The 17,464-nt window shown below is 56.0% G+C and overlaps 1 protein-coding gene across 8 annotated transcripts in view; it reads left to right on the plus strand.

The window, feature by feature from the left end:
- Positions 1–4,878: 4,878 nt before the first annotated feature.
- Positions 4,879–17,464, plus strand: part of TLE3 (TLE family member 3, transcriptional corepressor) — a 47,353-nt gene continuing 34,767 nt past the window's right edge. For all 8 annotated transcript variants that reach the window (XM_045810616.2, XM_045810618.2, XM_045810617.2 and 5 more), the window contains exons 1-4: positions 4,879–5,965; positions 6,537–6,637; positions 7,148–7,211; positions 8,239–8,283. In XM_045810616.2, the coding sequence (XP_045666572.1) occupies positions 5,942–5,965; positions 6,537–6,637; positions 7,148–7,211; positions 8,239–8,283 (234 nt within the window). In that variant the 5' untranslated portion in view covers positions 4,879–5,941. The remainder of the gene's footprint in view (positions 5,966–6,536; positions 6,638–7,147; positions 7,212–8,238; positions 8,284–17,464) is intronic.

A 17,464-nucleotide genomic window follows, 5' to 3' on the forward strand; every position in this document is an offset into this window, starting at 1 on the left:
ATCCTCCAAACAATCTTCTGCAGTAGACAAGATTATAATCTCCACTTTACAGATGAGGACATGGAGGCTCTGCACGATTATATAAGTCCCCAAGGTCCCATAACTTGGACCAGCCAGAGAATTGGAAGAGGGCTTGGGAGACTCTGGGAAGTCCCCCCCCCCAATCTCTCAGAGCTCAGTCCCCTTCCCTGAAATGAAGTGGCTCCCAGATGTGTTCTATAGGGGCTCCCTCTGGGACTTCCTGGGGCTCTGCTAGTGTCCTGTGGTGTGTCCTGAAGCCTGATCTGCATTCCCAAGAAAGCCAAGCTCCTAGAGCCAGTGGCAGGTGGTGGTGAAGACTACAGCGCTGAATTGCCCAGGTTCAAGTCTGACAGCCACTGAAGTGACCTTGGACAAGTCACTGTACCACAGTGTGTCACTTGCCCCCCCTGTAAGATAGGAGTAACCCTGATAGCACCCACTTCATTCACTGTGAAAGGATTAAGTGTGTTAATATTTGTCAAGTGCTTAGAACAGTGTCTGGCACAAAGTAAGCACTATGTAAGAGTTTGTTAAATAAATAAAAATCCTCTTTCCTCTTGCTCTATGGCCAGGTGCTTGCTTGCAGAGGAAGGCCTGGGATGCCTGGGGGTGGAGGAAGGGGCCTTAGCAATGGAGCCAAAGGCCAATAATCAGAGGAGCCTGACAAAATCAACCAAAGGGAGACCAGTAAAGGAGATTTCTCTTCCTTCGCGGCAGTCCAAAGGAGAGGTCTTAAAAAAAAAAAAAAAATCAAAGTCAGTGGAGGCAGTAGAAGGGATGACAGGGAGAGGTTCAAAACTCCACCCAAGGCACTGGGATCAGTTCCTCAAATAGGAGGCCACAGCCTAGTGGCTGACCTGAGCCAGACCCTTTAATTTCTGAGAAAGGGAGAAAACATATATTAAAACTCTCTCTGAAGTGTTTGACAATTATTTTGAAAGAACCAGAACAGCAGCTCTTGGAGCTGGCCAACAGCTGCCCACCAACCACCCTGCACCCCAAATGAGGGGCTGGGGAGACTCTGTTCGGCAAATCCAGGCCGGGCTTTCTGTCTCACCCGGGTGACTTTTTTTTTTTTTTTTTAATGTGCCAGGAATTCCTGTCCCACGTGGGGTGGACTCCGAGGTACTCAATTAAGCAGCCAATGAAAAGTCAGCTCTCCGGTAGCAAATGACCCTGACACTTCTTGTAACATAAACAGTTGAAACGTTTCCAATTAGAACTGGAGACAGAGACGTTTGAACTCTTTCTCTCCACTCCCCTCCTTCTTTAAAAATAATTGTCAAGCGCTTTGGACATGGTGTTGTATACATGTTTTTTTATTTTCTCTTTCTCGAGCATAAAAGAAGTGTATATTTCTCCTTGTTTTTTTTCTAATTTGTGGGGTGTTGCGCGGGTGGGGGTAGAGCGGTGGCAAGCCTAAGGGGGTGCTGCCCTGGTTACTTACCTCCCTCCCCTCTTCCTGTTCTGGGCTCCGGAGAGCTGGGAGTGATGCTGGGTGCGCAGCGAGTAGGATTCCGGAGGCGGGAGAGCTGGGCCTGTGACTCTACAGCCTGACCCTCAGAAAGGGCTGCTAATGAATGAAACAGTGAATGAATAGGAATGAATCAATGCCTTTCCTTCGGCAAATGCTTGCACGGATCCTCCTCCCGCAAGCAAAGGAGGCGCTTGAGCTGGCTGCCCTGGATTCGAATCCTGAAGCTTCTGTTCAGCTTGGGGCAAATTCGGAGCATTCACAGCCTCTCTTTTTTACTCTGTAAAATGGGGCTACCAGCCAGGCAGCTTCCCTCTACGGCGTGAGGTGAGGACGAAGAGAGTTCTCGTTTGGGTAACAGAGTCCTGCCTCGTGCATAGCAAGCGCTCTAGTGCCCTAACCATTCTTGACTGCGTGGCGGGCCCTCCAGCTGCGCCCTGCCGAGGAGGCGGCGCTCTGCAAAACCAAGTCCGTCTATGTAGCCGCGCACTCCTCCAAGGTGTGGCGCCCCGCGCAGGCGCTGGGGCTCACAGGTGAACTGGAGGGGAGTCCGCCCTGTAGGAGTGTCCGGGCTGGTGGGGTCTCCCGGATCGCCAACGTAGTGCAAGAACCGTGCTTAAGCCGGGGACAGAGCTGCTGGCTCTTCGGTCCGCAATCCGAGTAGACCTGACCTGGGGGCCGGGAGTACTCGGCCGACTGCGAGCGGGCGTCGTCGGAGCCAGCCCGGAATGAGATCGAGAAAGGGAGGCCGGACGAGGCGCATCTTGAAAGCATTGTATTTAATAAATCCAGGCGAGACGCACACCCTCTACTTCCCCCTCCTCTTGGCTCCCAAATCGAGACCTGCTGTGGGATCCCCAGTTTACGGGGTCTTAAAACCCCCTCCACTTTGATTAGCAGCTTCAAAGAGCTCCCTTTAAAGTTTGCCCCCTCCCTGCCCCCACCTTCCCTTTTACAGGCCACCCCTCCCCCATCTCTCCTTCTAGACTTCTGGAGGACAACAACAAAACACAACGCAAGTTTGGGGCGGGGAGGGGAGGGGAGGAGAGGGAGAAATCTTCAGGTTTCCTCCTAAACGTGGGCCGTAGAAATTACCTGTTTCAGGCGTGCGCAGGAGTCAGAGAACCGTGGAATTTAGGGGTTTTTTCTTTCTTTTTCTCTTTTTTTCTTTATTTTTTTTCTTTTTTGGTTTGTGTGTGTGTTTTTTACCTTTTATTATTTAAATTGATACGTTTCATTACTAGGGAGAAAAATAAAATATTCCTTTGATACACAAAATCAAATTGATATTTAGCCTCTGCTTACTTTTTTATGCATGGCTCCTTTATACCACATGGTAGTGACAGATTGTTTGAGCTGGAAGGAAAAGCCATTCAAAGCTAATTAAGCAGCCATTCCAAGCACTATTTGCAAGCGGGAGGCTCAGAAGCCTCGGCATTTGTCAGCGCTCCCCCACCCCTCGTGGTTTTGACTGACATCTCTGGCCGTGGACTGACAGCTCCCTGCAGTTCCACCAATCAGGAATGGAGAGCCCCCTCAGCGGTCTCTGATTGGTCTTCCGGGCCTTGCTCGGGGGCGGGGTCGACGGCTCCCACGTGGGGGCAGGAGCGAGAAAGGGGCGGGGCGGGTAGGAAACGGGTGCGCCCACCCGTGACGTAAGGGGGAGGGCAGAGAAGGGGGAGGGGAAAAGGAAGCTCCAAAGAGGAGCCATTTTGTGTCTAATGAATGCTGCGGCCAGATGCTCGCATCTGTCGAGCTGGGCTTCTCCCTACCCCCCCTTCGGTGCGCGCCGTACACGATTTATGTTTTTATTTAGGAAAATAAATAAATGAAGAGAGGAGCGCGGTTCAGGGCTGGCGGCCGGAGCGGGCGCTGGGAGGTTCAACTCCGAGGCGGGCGCTCACGTGTAACTCCCTGCGCACCGGCCTCCGAGCGCCCGCTCGCTCTCAGCTCCTCATTAAGATGCAAGAGCGAACTCCAGATCCTAATGAGGGGAAAATATAGATCCGGGGGCGCGCGGCCCGCTCGCTCGCGCCCGCCACCGGCCCCGGGGTGCGTGCGCTCTCATGGAGATGCCGGGGAGGGACCAGGGCCCCCCCCACCCCGGGGCCCGTCCACCGGCGGTGCCCGCGGGGGTCTGGGGCGCGACTGCGCCCCCACCCCCCCAACCGGGCCCATCTGCCCAGATCGGCAGATCGAGGCTACCGGTTTGCGGGCAAACTGGCCCCTGGAGTCGAGTGGCCTGTGCGACCACGCGGGGAGTCCCGGGGCGCGGCGGTGGGGGTGCGAGAGGAGCGCACGGGGGCGATCGAACGCCTGCGCCTCCCGGGGCGTTGAGGCTGGCGGCCGAGACACCCACGGGCCGGCACGCGCGCCCCTCCGCAGGCTTCCGCCGACGCGGTGACACCGCCGCGAGCAGGCCTGGTAAACCGGGTGGGAACGGGGAGCTACCGGGCCGGGGCAGGGCCGCCTCCCCATCCCCTCCTCCGCTCCCTTGGCCCCAGCGCGCGGTGAGGAGCCGCGAGAAGGAGCCCCGAATGGGGAAAGCGCGAACTGGGCCGGTTGTCCGCCGGCAGCCGGCCCTTCCATCTGCGCTGCCCGCCAAGCAAGAGTTCCCCCGACTTCTCTCAGGCAGCCGCCGCACATCAAAGACGCTGTTTATTTGGCTTTCTGAAAAGAAGGACGAATGAACAAAGGAGAAAAGCTGGGGGCCAGTGAGGGGTGGGGGGGTGGGTAGGAGAAGGGGTAAAGAAAGGGGCACCCTCAGTTCCCAACAAATTTTTTAAGGTGGGAGGCAACTTTGGGACCCACCATTTTATCAGTCTTAAATCTTGCGAAGTGAAAACATTGAAGTGACAAAGTGATTCTGTTTGTTTTATAGTATCTAATTGGGCTGCTTTGCAGACCTAATGAGATTCGAGGGAGGAATCGTTCGCCGCCACTGCAGAATAAACTGATACATTACTACCAGCCACAGGTTTTGAGGACCGTACAGCTTGTCTTTTTTTCTTTTGTTATTTCTCTGTTTCCTCTCTTTCCCCCTCCCGCCAAATAATTATTTGCTAGTAGATCGTGGGGGGGGGGAGGAAAGAGAGAGGCGGGGGAAAAAAAGTCTAGCAGCCCAGGACTATAATATATATCTATTTATTATATGTCTTTCGGTTAATTCCTGATCTGAGGAGCGCTGTTTTTCACTCCCATGCGAAAGTCACCAGCGGGTAGGGCCTGATTGCTACTTTTCATGCATAGTTTTAGACACAAGAGGGCATTGTGACGTCGCGCCCGGCGGCGCCCAGTCGCAGGCCGAGGCTGATAGCCCCACGTGGGGGCCCCGCGCTCCCATTGGCCAGCGCCGGGCGAAGCTGCCACATTATTTTGTTACTTTTCAGTCCCTATTTGGAACTGCTCTCGCGGCAGTTCAGACCTCGTGCTCGTCCCCCTCGCCTGTCTGTGTGTGGTATCCGCAGGTCCCGGGCACTTTTTTGGCTGTGTGTGTGTTTGGGGTGTGTATTGGGGGGTTTGTCGGGGCGCGGAGAGGAGAGCCGGGCCGAGGGGAAGGAAGGAAGCCGCAGAGCTACCCGGTCTCGGGCTGCGCTCTCCTGCCTGTGCGCTCCGAGGCGGTGGCGGCGGCGCCGAGCGCTCCTCGGTGAGGACGCGGCGCTGGAGCTGGGAGCAGCGAGGACCCCTTTGCGGAGGGAGGCTTCCTGTGGCCGCTGGAGTTACGATGCCAGGGCGGCTGATTTGCACCTACTGAGCCTGGAGTTTCCTCCTCGGCCCTGGGAAGGGCTTGCAGCGGCGGCGGCGGCGGCAGTAGCAGACGGAACAGCAGGCTCTCCTCTCCGAGGGGGGGCGTCGAAGCGCCCGCGCCGGGCTCCCGCCCTCACCCTCCGGCGCTCCTGCGGCCCCCAGCCGCCACCTCGGTGCTTGCCTCCTTCCTCTTCTCCCGGAGCGCCGCCTCTGGGATCGGACCCGCGCGCCCCGGATGCTGGGGCTGCCTCGGCGCGCCCCCCTCACTGCGCGAGGCGCTGAGTGATCCCGGAGGGGGCCCGCAGTCGCCCCAGGAGGGGACCCCGGCCTCGGGACCCCGCGCCGGAGCCACCGGGGATACGACAATGTCCGCGCAGCCCCCGGCTCTGACGCGCTCCACGCAGCGGGGGGAAGGCGGCCGGCCGCAGCCCGCCGAGCCCTAGGCGCACAAAGCCCGCGCCCGCCGCCCGGCCTCGGCGCCCGCCGACGACTTTGCCGCCTGCTCCGCAGCTCTTTGTCTCCACTTGGGGCGGGCGCCCGACTCTGGGATTTCGCTGCGAGAGCGGGCTGGGGGGGCCGGGGGCGAGCTCTCGGTTTCCCGGCCGCCCCCCGCTGGGGCTTGGCTCCCCCCTTCCCCGCACGTCCCCGGCCGGAGCTCTCGGCGCTTCCACGCTCTCGGAATCACGACCCCTCCCTGCCATGTATCCGCAAGGCAGACATCCGGTGAGTAATTGCAACTCGGTTTATTTAAGCATCTATCATGGCAGGGTAAACGAGGCAGTTTATCTGGCACCTCCATTTTGCTTGTTGCTACCTTTATGGTGTGTGTGTGTGTGTGTGTGTGTGTGTGTGTGTGTGTGCGCGCGCGCGCGCGCGCTCACACAAAGGGGATGGGGATGGGGGGGGCGCCGTTGAGAGAGGTTGTTAATTCCGCCCGAGTGGCGTGGGGGGCTGCCTGTGTTCCAGCGGAACTGTTTGTTTTCACGTTGTCCCCCGCCCCCCTCCCAAATCTCCCTACTCACCCGGCTGTCTCCCAGTCCCTGTCTTACTTGGGAATGGGAGCCCATTCGTGCAAGAGATGCGAGCCCTGGCCGCGAATGGGGAGGGATTTGGGGCGCCCCCCCCTCCCGCCCCGACGGGCAGCTAAGAAACTTGCTGGGAACGTTCTGGGCTGTGAGGGTGGCCTCCCGGGTTGGGCGGGGGGAGCCGGCAGAAGCCGCCGAGGGTCTGGGGCAGCCTGGAGCCAGGTCTGACGCCCCCGCCCCCTCCCCTGTCTTGTCCTCCCGGGCTCCAGGCTCCCCATCAACCCGGGCAGCCGGGATTTAAATTCACGGTGGCTGAGTCTTGTGACAGGATCAAAGACGAATTCCAGTTCCTGCAAGCTCAATATCACAGGTAAGGCCGGTGGGGGCCGCCCCGGGGCCGGCGGGGAGGGGCGTCCCCGCCGCGGCTCCTGCCACCCCCCGCGGGGACGGTAGGGGCTCCAGACCCGGGGCGGCGGGGCAGCCCGGGCCTCCGCCTTTTGTTTCCCCTTTCCGAACGCGGCGCTTTAACCCTTTGCTGCCCGCCGCCTCCCGGCTCCCCGTGCCGCCCGCGGAGCCCGCGGGGTGAGGGTCGGGGTCGCGGCGGGCTCGCTCTGGGTTCCGGGGGTCGCGAGCTGGGCCCCCCTCTTGCCCCCCGCTGCCCCGAGGAGTCCACGCGCTCGGCCGCGGGAAGTTTCAAGTTGTTTCGCTCCCCTCCCCGCGGCGGGGACCCGAGCCCCCTCAGTCCAGAGGCTGCGGGATGACCGGGGTACCCCCGGGGGCGTCAGGAAGGGGAAAAGTGGCTCGCGGAGGCCCTGGAGCTGGAGCCTCGGAGGAGGCCGCGCGGGCACCAGGCCTGAGCCGGCTCCTCCTGCCCTCGCAGCCTCAAAGTGGAGTACGACAAGCTGGCGAACGAGAAGACGGAGATGCAGCGCCATTACGTGATGGTGAGAGGCGGCCGCGGGCCGGGGGCGGAGGGGGGAGTCCCGGGACCCTGAAGCGGGGTCCCCCACATGCCGCGGCCAGCCCGCCACAGGGCAGCCCTGGGAGCCGGTGTCGTCCGACTGTGCCCCGACCCTCCACCAGCACCCCCCCCTCCTTAGCCCGGGCCACTTGCAGGAGGGTGGGTGAGAGGAGGGGCAGAAAGAGAAACCCAAGTCCAGGCGGGACGCTTGAGCGCTACCTCTTTGCCCCTTTCATTTGTGTTTTCAAGGTTTCCCAGAGGGCTGGTTGCCCTATCTTGGCTAGTAAGATAGGATTGGATCAGCCCACGTCAGGGTTGGATAAAATCTCTTTTAGAGACCTCCTGGGAGTGTTTGGAAACTTTGCTGCTTTGCAGCCCTGGGATCTAGCCAGAGTGGGACAGAAGCCCTCTCCCCCTCCCCCCTGCCTCCCCCTGGGTTTTGTGAGCCTGGAGGAGCCTTGTAAAGCCCTCTGCCTCCATTCCCCTCCCTCCTCAGGGATACCCCAGCTGAGAATCTTGTCAGCCTTGGGGCAGTAGGTAGACTCTCGCCCTTTTCCCAGTGTCTGTTCCAGTGAGTTTCAATCTTGTGTTTGTGAGAGGACATGCAAGGCACTTAAGCGCCCTCCCTGCACTGCTTTCCACATAAGAGGCCTTCGACACATTGCTAAATAACTCTCAGAGGACAAGAGGGTCCCAGTGTACACACGATTCCCTGTTGAACCCGAACCTTGTATAAACAGGATATATGGCACATGCGGTGCTTGTGGGAGGGAGGGCTCAGCTCTTCGCGTTACTGCATATATAATGGTCTGTGGAGACGAGAACAGCACTCGCCCCTCGTCAGCTCTTAAAACCCTCTCTGTAGCTGGCTTGGGGGTTTGGGTTGAACTTCTTGAGCAGATGTTATCATAAAAGTATGGCTTGGCCAGAAACCTGCCCCCAAAGCTGATTTTGGAAAGTGAACAGATCAAGTGTGTTGCCCGTTAATGGCCCATTCTTTTTACTTTTAGTACTATGAGATGTCCTATGGCCTGAACATTGAAATGCACAAGCAGGTGAGTGCTTTTCTACTTAAAAAATCTATCTGATGGTTAAAAACATACAAATACATGGGTTTCTGATAGGCCCTCCTGTCTGAAAATGAGCCTGGTCCTTCTGTTCCTCCTCCTCGAAGAGCGAATGGAGCCAGTCTCCCAAATGCAGGGTCTGAAGCGTTGCTGATTTCTTGGACATATTGAGCTTTTAGTAATCGAGCTTGTGAAATTAGTCCTGGTCTTGGATCTTGGTGGAAGATAAAGGAGCAAAGGGCAAGTTGTACCTTCAGGATCTGCTTTACAAACTCCTGAAACCCGGAGGGGGCTGGCTGGCCGCTTTTAAATGTTTTAATGTAAAATTCTCGAGAGGAAACGCAGGAGGGATGTGTGTGTGTGTGTGTGTGTGCAAAAAATTGATGTTCTGCCTTGATAAGATTAAACTTCAAGAGTCTTAAAAGCCAGGCTGAGCTGTCAGAATTTAAGGGCACAAGCCACTAACTGCTGAAATATATGAATCTGGGATGAACTGCAGCCGGAATGCCTTACAGTTCTGAGGCCGCTTTCTCCTCTCTATCTTAATTTGAAGGCGACCGGGTTCCCATTTTACAGAGAAGGAAGCCGAAGCGGAGAGGTGAAGTAACTTGCCCAGGGGCAGCCTCGCCAGGACTTTTTGAGATGGCTGGTAGTTGAGCTCAGCTTTGAAATCCTGAAGTCAAACCAGTTGAACGAGTGTGCTGTTTGATGGATATGTAAACTACCTCGTATTGTCACTCTTCTAATAACAGTATACCTCCAACCGAGCAAATACAAACAGCCTTTATCTCCGTGCATATCTAGCTAGTCCCGGGTGCTAGGCTGGGCTGTGGGAGAGGCCTGTTTGTGTATTTGTGTTCCAAGGAGAGGCTGCCTGTAATTTGGCTTGGCCAGCGATTAGAAGTGACTTGGCACGAATAAATGGCGCAGGCCGGTTGTTCTTTTTAACAATTGGTGTTCTTGAAATCTCAGAAAGCTGTTGACTCATTCTAGCCTTTGGTGACCGTGACTTGAATGGATTTTCTGCCTTAAATGAAGAGTCGTTTACAGGGTCTAAATTTTGTTTTTTCAGGGGGCAGGGACCCGGGCAGGTGACCCAGGAATGCTTGTAGCTTGCCGCCTGCTCCAGCGGCTTCCTATGGAACCTTTTGAATCTGTGGTTTCTTTTCTGTACTGGAGGAGCCCCCGTGTTGGGTGGAGGGCGGCCAGAAAGGGGCCTGAGTTTATGGAGCATTGTGGCAAGCCATCTGTGGCTTCCTGAGGGATTATGAGCTCCTTAGGAAGGCGCAGAAAGGCTACCAGGTTTTTACTTTTTGACTCACGGAAATCATAAGCAGACATGGCTTTGTCCATAGAGATGTTTCTCTTCTAAAGAATGAACTGGAGACATGTTCTGCCCAGCTTTCCGTGGTACCAGCCGAGTCTGACTGGTCCAGTTAGAATGCATGCCTCGGACCTGGAGTCCCAGGTGTTCAAGGACCTGGAGGTGTTATGGACGATGCCACCTCCTCCCTTTCTCCGCCCCCTCTTTTTTTTTTTTCCCCTCAGTGCTTAGTATCTTGGGTGTGTCTAAAGAGGGTAATTGCACCCAGGTTTAAAATTTATAGCAACAGTTATTCTAAAAGCTTCGTAATTAAGGTGTAATACGTCGTTGCATGTTGAGGTCTGCATGGGTGGTGTTCCCCACGTCTGTGAGTGAATGGTTCTTTGGCACAAAGAATTCACCTTGGCTGGTGGAGCAAAGGTGTTCCCGGAGTCCTGGGCGGACTCTGAATTCTGGAAGAGTTAACCATCTTAACGCCTTTGGTGGTGGCATTGGCATCAAGAGCAGCTGTGTGCATCTGGGACCCTCTGGCTAGTCCCCAGCCGGGGCTCTTAGGGGGAGAATGCCTGAGGTTTGGCGACACAGTCTCCTGCAATCCTCCCAGCTGCCAGAGGCAGACAGATGGGATCTTTGCGCCCTTTGGATAGGCCAGGAAACTGAGGCTTCGGGGAGGCCAGTGGGGCAGAGATGGGACTTCAGTCCAGGCCTCTGGATTCCTCCACTGGGCGCTTTGACCCCGTTTGCCACTCACCTTTGCCTTCCAGCCAGTTCCCCTTGGCTTCCCAGCATGAATGAGTGTGCTCTGAGTGCCAGGGCCTTTGCAGGGTTTAGGGCACTGTCTTGAGTTGGGTGAAATCGCCCTGTGGCTGTGGAGGAACAAAGAGGCAAGGAGGTGAAGAAACCGGGGCGGAGAAATGCAACCCTGACCTAATGGGGCCGGCCACTCCCTAGGCTTGCGAGGGTTCTGCAGAAGAAAACCCAGCCACTAATTGTAGTGTGGGTCTTGGGTGCATTTGGCGGATGGTGGTTAGGCCTGAGCAAACAAGTTTATCAGCTGACCTGTTTAGCGGTTGACTGGTGTTTTATCTGCACACACAATCAAGTGACTGGAGTGCTTGAATTATTCATGCAGTGTCCTGCCCTCTAGACTTGACTGTTCGTGTGATTACATCTGCCTGGAACAAACAGGCTGGATTCTTCATCTTTAAGCTTAGGGGTGGGGGGTGGGGACTAGCTGTACCTTTATATAATAGGTGAGCGCCAGAGCCAGCACCTTGGGAAATGTGGGGGTCGTCAGCCTGCTCGCTCGCACCACACCCCCTCTTTCCATCAGCCACCACCACGTTTTTTTTTTAAGGCTCTCCTTTGCTGTCTCTATGGGAAATGCCTATTAGATGGGAACCTCAGGTTCTGCCAGATGGGCCCCGATTATTGACAGAGGGCAGCTGGTGAGGCACGGCCAGCCCATTTTTATTTTACGGAGAGGTTAAACTCACCGTGGCTGGCTCCTTTCCTGGCTGTTTTCTCTGTCTCCTTCTCGCTCTTTTTCCAAGCTGTCAAATCCCAGAGAAGTAATAAATGGGTTTTCCTCCTACTCCTCTGCCTACCGCCCTAATTATGGCAAAGCAAAGATTATAGAATCACGGGCCAGGCCTCAGCCTTCAAGGGGTCACCCACCTCCTCCAAGCTCCTGCTTCCAGGCAGAATGTCAAGGGTGATTCAGCGAGGCCAGGGAGGCGATGGTGGCTGCCCAGCTCATCGGTTCCCATCCTGTTCCTGCTGGGGCTCTCCAGTGTCGGCCACTAGTGACAAAGCTGGCTTAGAGAGGAGCACCCCAGAGCACCTGTTGGGCGTGGGGTTTGAGGCAGGAGAAGCTGGGTCAGGCCGTCTTCACCTTTCCCTGGTCAGCGCTAAGGTTTCCAAAGAGGTCACACTTTTTCTGTAAACCCAGAGGGAGCAACCCTTCCTCCAAGTTTCTTTCGGCATCCCAGAACTGGGAGAGCCCTCTGGCTTCTCATCCAGACCTTCCACGTTACAGATGAGGAAACTGAGGCCGGGGAGGGGAGCTGAGCTAACCCAGTCCCGCTGGTTAGTGCTGGGGCTACTCCTGTGGCCTTTCAGCCTGTCCCCACGTCTCTGTTTAGCAAGACTCAAGAAGTGAAGCGTATTTGTTTACTAACCAGTCTTACTGTGGCTTTAAGTCTTATTGCTTCTTTCTGCCTTTTTATCTCAAGAGGCTAAGGCTACAAACCCGGCTATGCCAAAGTACAAAGTACCCCATTTCGGGTTGTATAACCATATCAGCTGAACACTTTTTGCCCACAGCCCTCTTCCGAATTGCCAGTTACTTGCACAACCAATGATTCGATGTGCGTAATAATAAACCGAATGCATAACTAGCAACCCCAGAGGTAAGGTTCACTGGCGAGGTAAAGTGGTAAAACTTGTGACCTTTTTACCCAAGGATACAGAAAGCCGCGAACACAGGGCTGAAGAAGGAGATGGCAAATCTCCGTCCCCTCCCCTCTCATCCCCTGAGTAATTAGGGGCTTGGCTGGAAGATCTCCAGGTAGGAGTTGAAGTTCTGTGACCATCACTTTTGCAGATAGCGGGTGACCAGAGGGAACCGGCAGGTGGCGAGGTTACAAAGACCCGGCCCAGGAGTGCCTGTTGGCGTGGCATCTGGGGTTGAGCTCAGAAGAGATCTGGAGTAGTGGTTTTTGGTGGCACCCAAGCCCCCCTCCTGGGCCCTGGTTTGCACCTCACCTTTCCTGGCTGGTCACTCTTGCCGAGGACAGTCTTCCAATCCCACAGCTCCTCTCACTGCCCTGGGGCCCTGCTGTGGTCAGCTTTGGGGTCTGCTGAGCTCAAAGTCCCCTGCCCCTGCCCCAGACTGCCTTCCACACCAGCCTTCTCCGGACCCCATTCTTCACTGCGGAATGAGCTGTACCACGCGGGGTTGGTGTGGTCCTCTGGCTCTTTCCCTTCTCATATGTGTGATCATGGGGATGACCCAGGAGATGGTCACACAAATAGCTCCCGCTCTTACTCAAGGACGCGGAGCCTGGGTGGGAAACCTGGCTTCTTAGTAAGACTCCTTCCGCGAACTCTCCTGGACCAGAGGCCCCTGGAGGGCACAGAGCTCTTCTTTTCTCTCTTCAGATTCCTCCTCCTCCACTTATTATAGGAAGGGTCTGGTCTATGTCAGAGGCCCTTCATTTCCATTTTGTCCTAGGAGTGAGTCGGTCAAGGAATGAGCTCCCTTTTCCCTCCTGCATGGACAAGTGTTTTTTATCCAGATCTGTTTGCACAAAATACCAGGACACCTGGGGCGAAAAGGTAGTCGAGGCCAAACCTCAGTGGGCTTTCCCCCTGTGATCCGGCGTGCAAGTGCTGCCCTTTCTCACCCGTGAGCATCTTGTTTTTTGTAGCGATGGAGGGGCTGGTGGAGGAAGCCCCTCGGCTGGGGTCTGTTACGTGCACGAAGCAGGTGCTCAGTAAACACGCCGGTTTTTCCTTTACTCCGAATTAACTCGGGTTGTCAGAGGGTGGGATTTGGATTCCCTGAGCTCTGGCGGTAGGAAGCGAGGGTTTTTAATTGTGGGTTGGCCACCAGCGCTGCAGGCTTCCTCCTACGGCTCAGCATCCAGTTTCTTCATCAGGAAAATGAGGGGGTTGGATGCATGCCAGAACGGTTATTAGGGGCCTGGGATGTGCTGGGTGTGGGCTGGGGCTGGTTACACAGCCGAATAAGACACCATTCCCTGGGCTGGGGATTTGGCATCTAAATAAGTCATGGCAGCGCAGTGAGGTAAGTGCTAATAGGGCCCAGTGTCTGTCACGGGAGGAGCACCCAGGACAGAACAACTTATTCTTCCCCGGAAAGGGGAGGGAAAGGGGAGTCGGGTCAGAGAAGTCTACACCAAAGGGCTGATACCTGAGCTGAGTCTTAAAGGGAGGGCAGGGGTTGATGAGACAGAAGCCAGCCACAGAGAGAGAGAGAGAGAGAGAGGAGAGAGAGAGAGGAGAGAGAGGAGAGAGGCCTCTCTCTCTGTCTCTCAGTGGCAGCCACTCTTGGAAAGGCCAGCGGAAGCACAGTCCACAAGTTGGAATGGCAGGGGGTGGGGCTGCACTTGGGGAGTGAGGCGAGGTGGTGACATTTTGCAGCAAAGTGATCTCCAAGGCCTCTCTGCTCTCACACTCCGACTCCGCGGCTCCCTCTGTCCCCATATGGCTCTGCAGGGCTGGCCCGGGGCCATCTGCCCCCGGGGCGGGCCGGTGGGCTGGAGGTGGAGGGCGGGGGACGGTGGGGGACGCCCTGGGCTGGCAGAGGCCTCCCCCGCGCCTGCTTCGGCACCCCAGCATGCCTCTTTGAACTTTCTTCCCCAAAGTGGCCTTGCCTCCTCTCCCGGGTGGGTAATTCTGTAATGACTGGTTCTGACCCGCCCCTCCCCCATATTTAATTCTCATCAGCCAGCTCTCTCCACTTTGCTATTAATGATAGCAGCCGCAAAATAGCTTTCAACATGCCATTGACAGTCTGGTTTAAGAGAGCACTTGAAGCAGTGCTAGACAGCTGAAAGCACCCATAATTGTGTACCAGAGTGAGAACTGCGTGCTCGAGGGCCTTGTTTTTATATGCTTAAAGGGACAATATCTTGTTTTCAACAAATGCTTTCTGAGACTCACAGCCAAGATGCTGGGTCCTCTCGCACGCCTCTCCTCTCCCCTGGCTTTTTCTTTCCTCTCTCTTGCCTTTCCCGAGAAATGTTCCCCCCCAGGTTGGGGCTGAAGAGAAACTTGGGGAAGGGGGCATTTCCTGCCCGCACCTAAGTAAGGACTGTCCGGTGGACTGGTTACTGTGAGGCCTCCCCCCAGTGCTGCCTGCCCCCCCCTCAGCCCCAGCCCTGCCCAGTGTTTCTGGGGGAGGGACTGGGAGTGGTATTCTCCCCCATGAATTGATTTCTTGAGTTCTTTGGTTGGCTAAGGATGTCACAGGCTGAGGGTGGGGTGGGCTTCCAGGGAGCCCTCTGGATGTTTCTGGGAAGGCCACCTCTTGGGGGGGGGGACGGTGGGGGAAGCCTCCACTTAAGGGAGAGGCAGATGAGGGACCTCGGAGCCCCTGGCCTCTTGCAAAGCAGATTCTGGGAGGCCGTTCATTGTGCAGAGGCCCCTCTAGAAAGCACGAGGGTCCGAGGGTCCGTAGGGCGGGGACTTACTCTTAAGTGGAGGTTCCTGCAGGGCTTAGGGGCTTAACCAGGGGTTCCCTCTACTCAGCCCTGGAGATTTTGCCTGAGAACAAAACCTCCCTCCCCTTCACCCCAGCTGGCTTCTTTACTCTGAATCTGAAGTTGCAACACAGCCCTTTGGGCAGAGGTCCCTCACCCCACTATCACAAAGCTTCCTTTTACCAATGGCATCCTTTGAAGGGCGAAGAAAGAACCAGGTCCCCAGAGGTAGGAAAGCAAGGATGGGGCCCGGAGTCTGGCTGTGGCAAAGGCTGGGAGTGTAGATGGGCTTGGCTTGTGTGTCCAAAGAGCCTCCTCCTTCCACCCACCATGGGAGTGACCCCGACAGGGGCCTGGGAGCCTGGGGCAGCTGCCACCACCACTGCCACATAATTCCAGCAGAAGGCCTTTACTGAGGACAAAGAGTTTAAAAGTTTTGCTCTTTTCCAAATATTGTAAATCGACCTTTGGTATTTCTGTATCACTTGATTGTTTGCAAAACAGGGTAGACCTATTCCTTGTAGGAACCCAAAATGACAGGCACTTGGGTGCAGGACAGACACACCCCGGAAGGAAAGCATCAGAGCATGGGGTGTGAGGATACCTGTGTACATCCGGGGCACTAGAGGGCTGTGTTCTTAAACTGGCCAGGGCGGCAGGGGCTGGGGTGTGTGTGGAATGGCGCCTCTGTGAGTTCCCTGAGGGACAGGACCATTTTGCAGTCACTGAGGCCCCTGAGCCCTGCGTGGGCCTGGGCCCATACTGGGTGCACAGTGTATGTTTCGGGGGGGAATCACAGAGGGTGGCACCTCCCTGACCCTGCAGAGCATTATGGACTTTCTTGGAAGGATACAGGTTTTCTGGGAGAGATCTGTTGGGCACAAAGTTGTGACTGGATAAAGAAATGTGAAAGTGTCACGAGTTTTTATGTTAAAGCGTCTTTCATATAGTTTAACATTTTTGTTTTGTTTTTGTGTTTCGTCTCAGTCTGCGGACAGTTCAGACGTACAAAGGGAAGATAGGAGGTGGTGAGGAAAGAGGTAGTGGGGAGGAAGATGATAAAGCAGAGATGGGGAGGAAGGAATGAGGAAGAGAAAACATGCTGAATTGGGGATTCCGAGAAGGAACCGAGTAGCAGGAAGGTGAGAGTCAGTGGCTTGGAGGTAAACTGGTAAACTGTGCTTGTCATGCCTTGGCTGTCTCTTTGGGCATGGAGTTCCATGTGCTATGCCCTTTTAAATCCTCGGTGACCACTGTTCACATGCTTCAACTGGTTTTTTTTTTTGTTGTCATTTTTAAAAAACGGAATGAAATCTAGTCTAGCCCGATGGTAGAAGTTCCTTTTTCATTTCCCCCCAAAAGCGACATCTTCCCTCATAAGGAGACTCAGATGAGCCACAGTCCTTCCTACAGTCCTGCAGCCCTGGGGATACCAGGAGCACCTTGGGGACAGGGGAGGGGACTCTTCCTGGTTGGGTGTGAAGGCTTTGGTTCTGGACTCCTACACCACCCAGCCTGTCTCTGACCAGACGGTTGGAGGAGGAGGCCTTCCACCCAGTCCCCAAATAACTTGCCTAGGGGGAGCCCTCGACAGGTCTGTCCTGACCCTGAGTGTGAAACTGATTGTCCTGTCAAGGGCATGCTTTGTGAACCAGTGGTGATTTCTGCTGGGAAGAGCCGGGCAGTCTGGGGGAGACCAGTGGGTGAGGGATGGGAGTCAATCCTTGGTCTGGGGTCGGGGACAGGAACTATCTGACTTCCTGTCCAGGAAGAGGTAGAACAGACTCAGTGGGCCCGGGAGCAGCCACAGGTGATCCTAAGTGGTCTAGAGTGAGGGGCTCAGTGGCCCGATGGGAGCAGAGTGAGCATGTGACCCAGCAGGTGGAGGCCGTGAGTCGGCCAGGACTGATGGGTTCAGAGAGGCTTTAGCTTTTCCTTAAAACCTTTCCCCTTGCTTTCCTGGAAGGGGCCCCTTCCTTTGAGCCCCTCACCACTGGAGAGGGCAGCAGTCCAGTGCTTACCTGGCTTGGCCTCAGGGCAGAAATCCTAAGGGAAAGACGGGAGCAGTTGAAGTTCGCTGTTGGTATTGCCCTGTGTCCCACCCTCACGCTTCATCCCAGAGGAACAAGGACTCTCCATGAGGCCAGCCTGAAATGGGGAGAAGCAGCAGAGCCCTCAGAGAGCAGCTCTGCCCCTCCCAGAGTCTCCTCACTGTGGGCTTGATGCTGGCCTCCGTGTCACCCGCCACTTATGCGAGGTACGCAGCCTGTAAGAACTTCTTAAAGGGGACGGGTGGGTACAGATCCTGTCTAGATACTTCTCTCACTTAGCCTGTTTGAGTTTCTCTGTTCTCTCACCTGGGTCCTCCCCACTTCTGCAGGGACCTCTACCTAGCCCTCCCTCACTTTCCCCCTGCCCAGGCCCCCGGTGGAGAGAGGGGCCTGTCCCCGATAAGACTTTTTCCTGGCACCTTTGTGCCGGGGGTGGATTCTGAAGTCACTGGTTTTCAGAGGGGCGTCCGGGCAGTCACGCGCAGAGCACCTGGAGCTGGGAGGTGCTAAGTCCCAGTGGCTAAGCGACAGGCCTAGGAGTCAGACAACCTTGGGTTTGAGTCCTC

The sequence above is a fragment of the Ursus americanus genome, chromosome 28 (genome assembly GCF_024610735.1).
Source record: "Ursus americanus isolate L20-20 chromosome 28, mUrsAme1.1.p, whole genome shotgun sequence".
NCBI lineage: Eukaryota > Metazoa > Chordata > Mammalia > Carnivora > Ursidae > Ursus > Ursus americanus.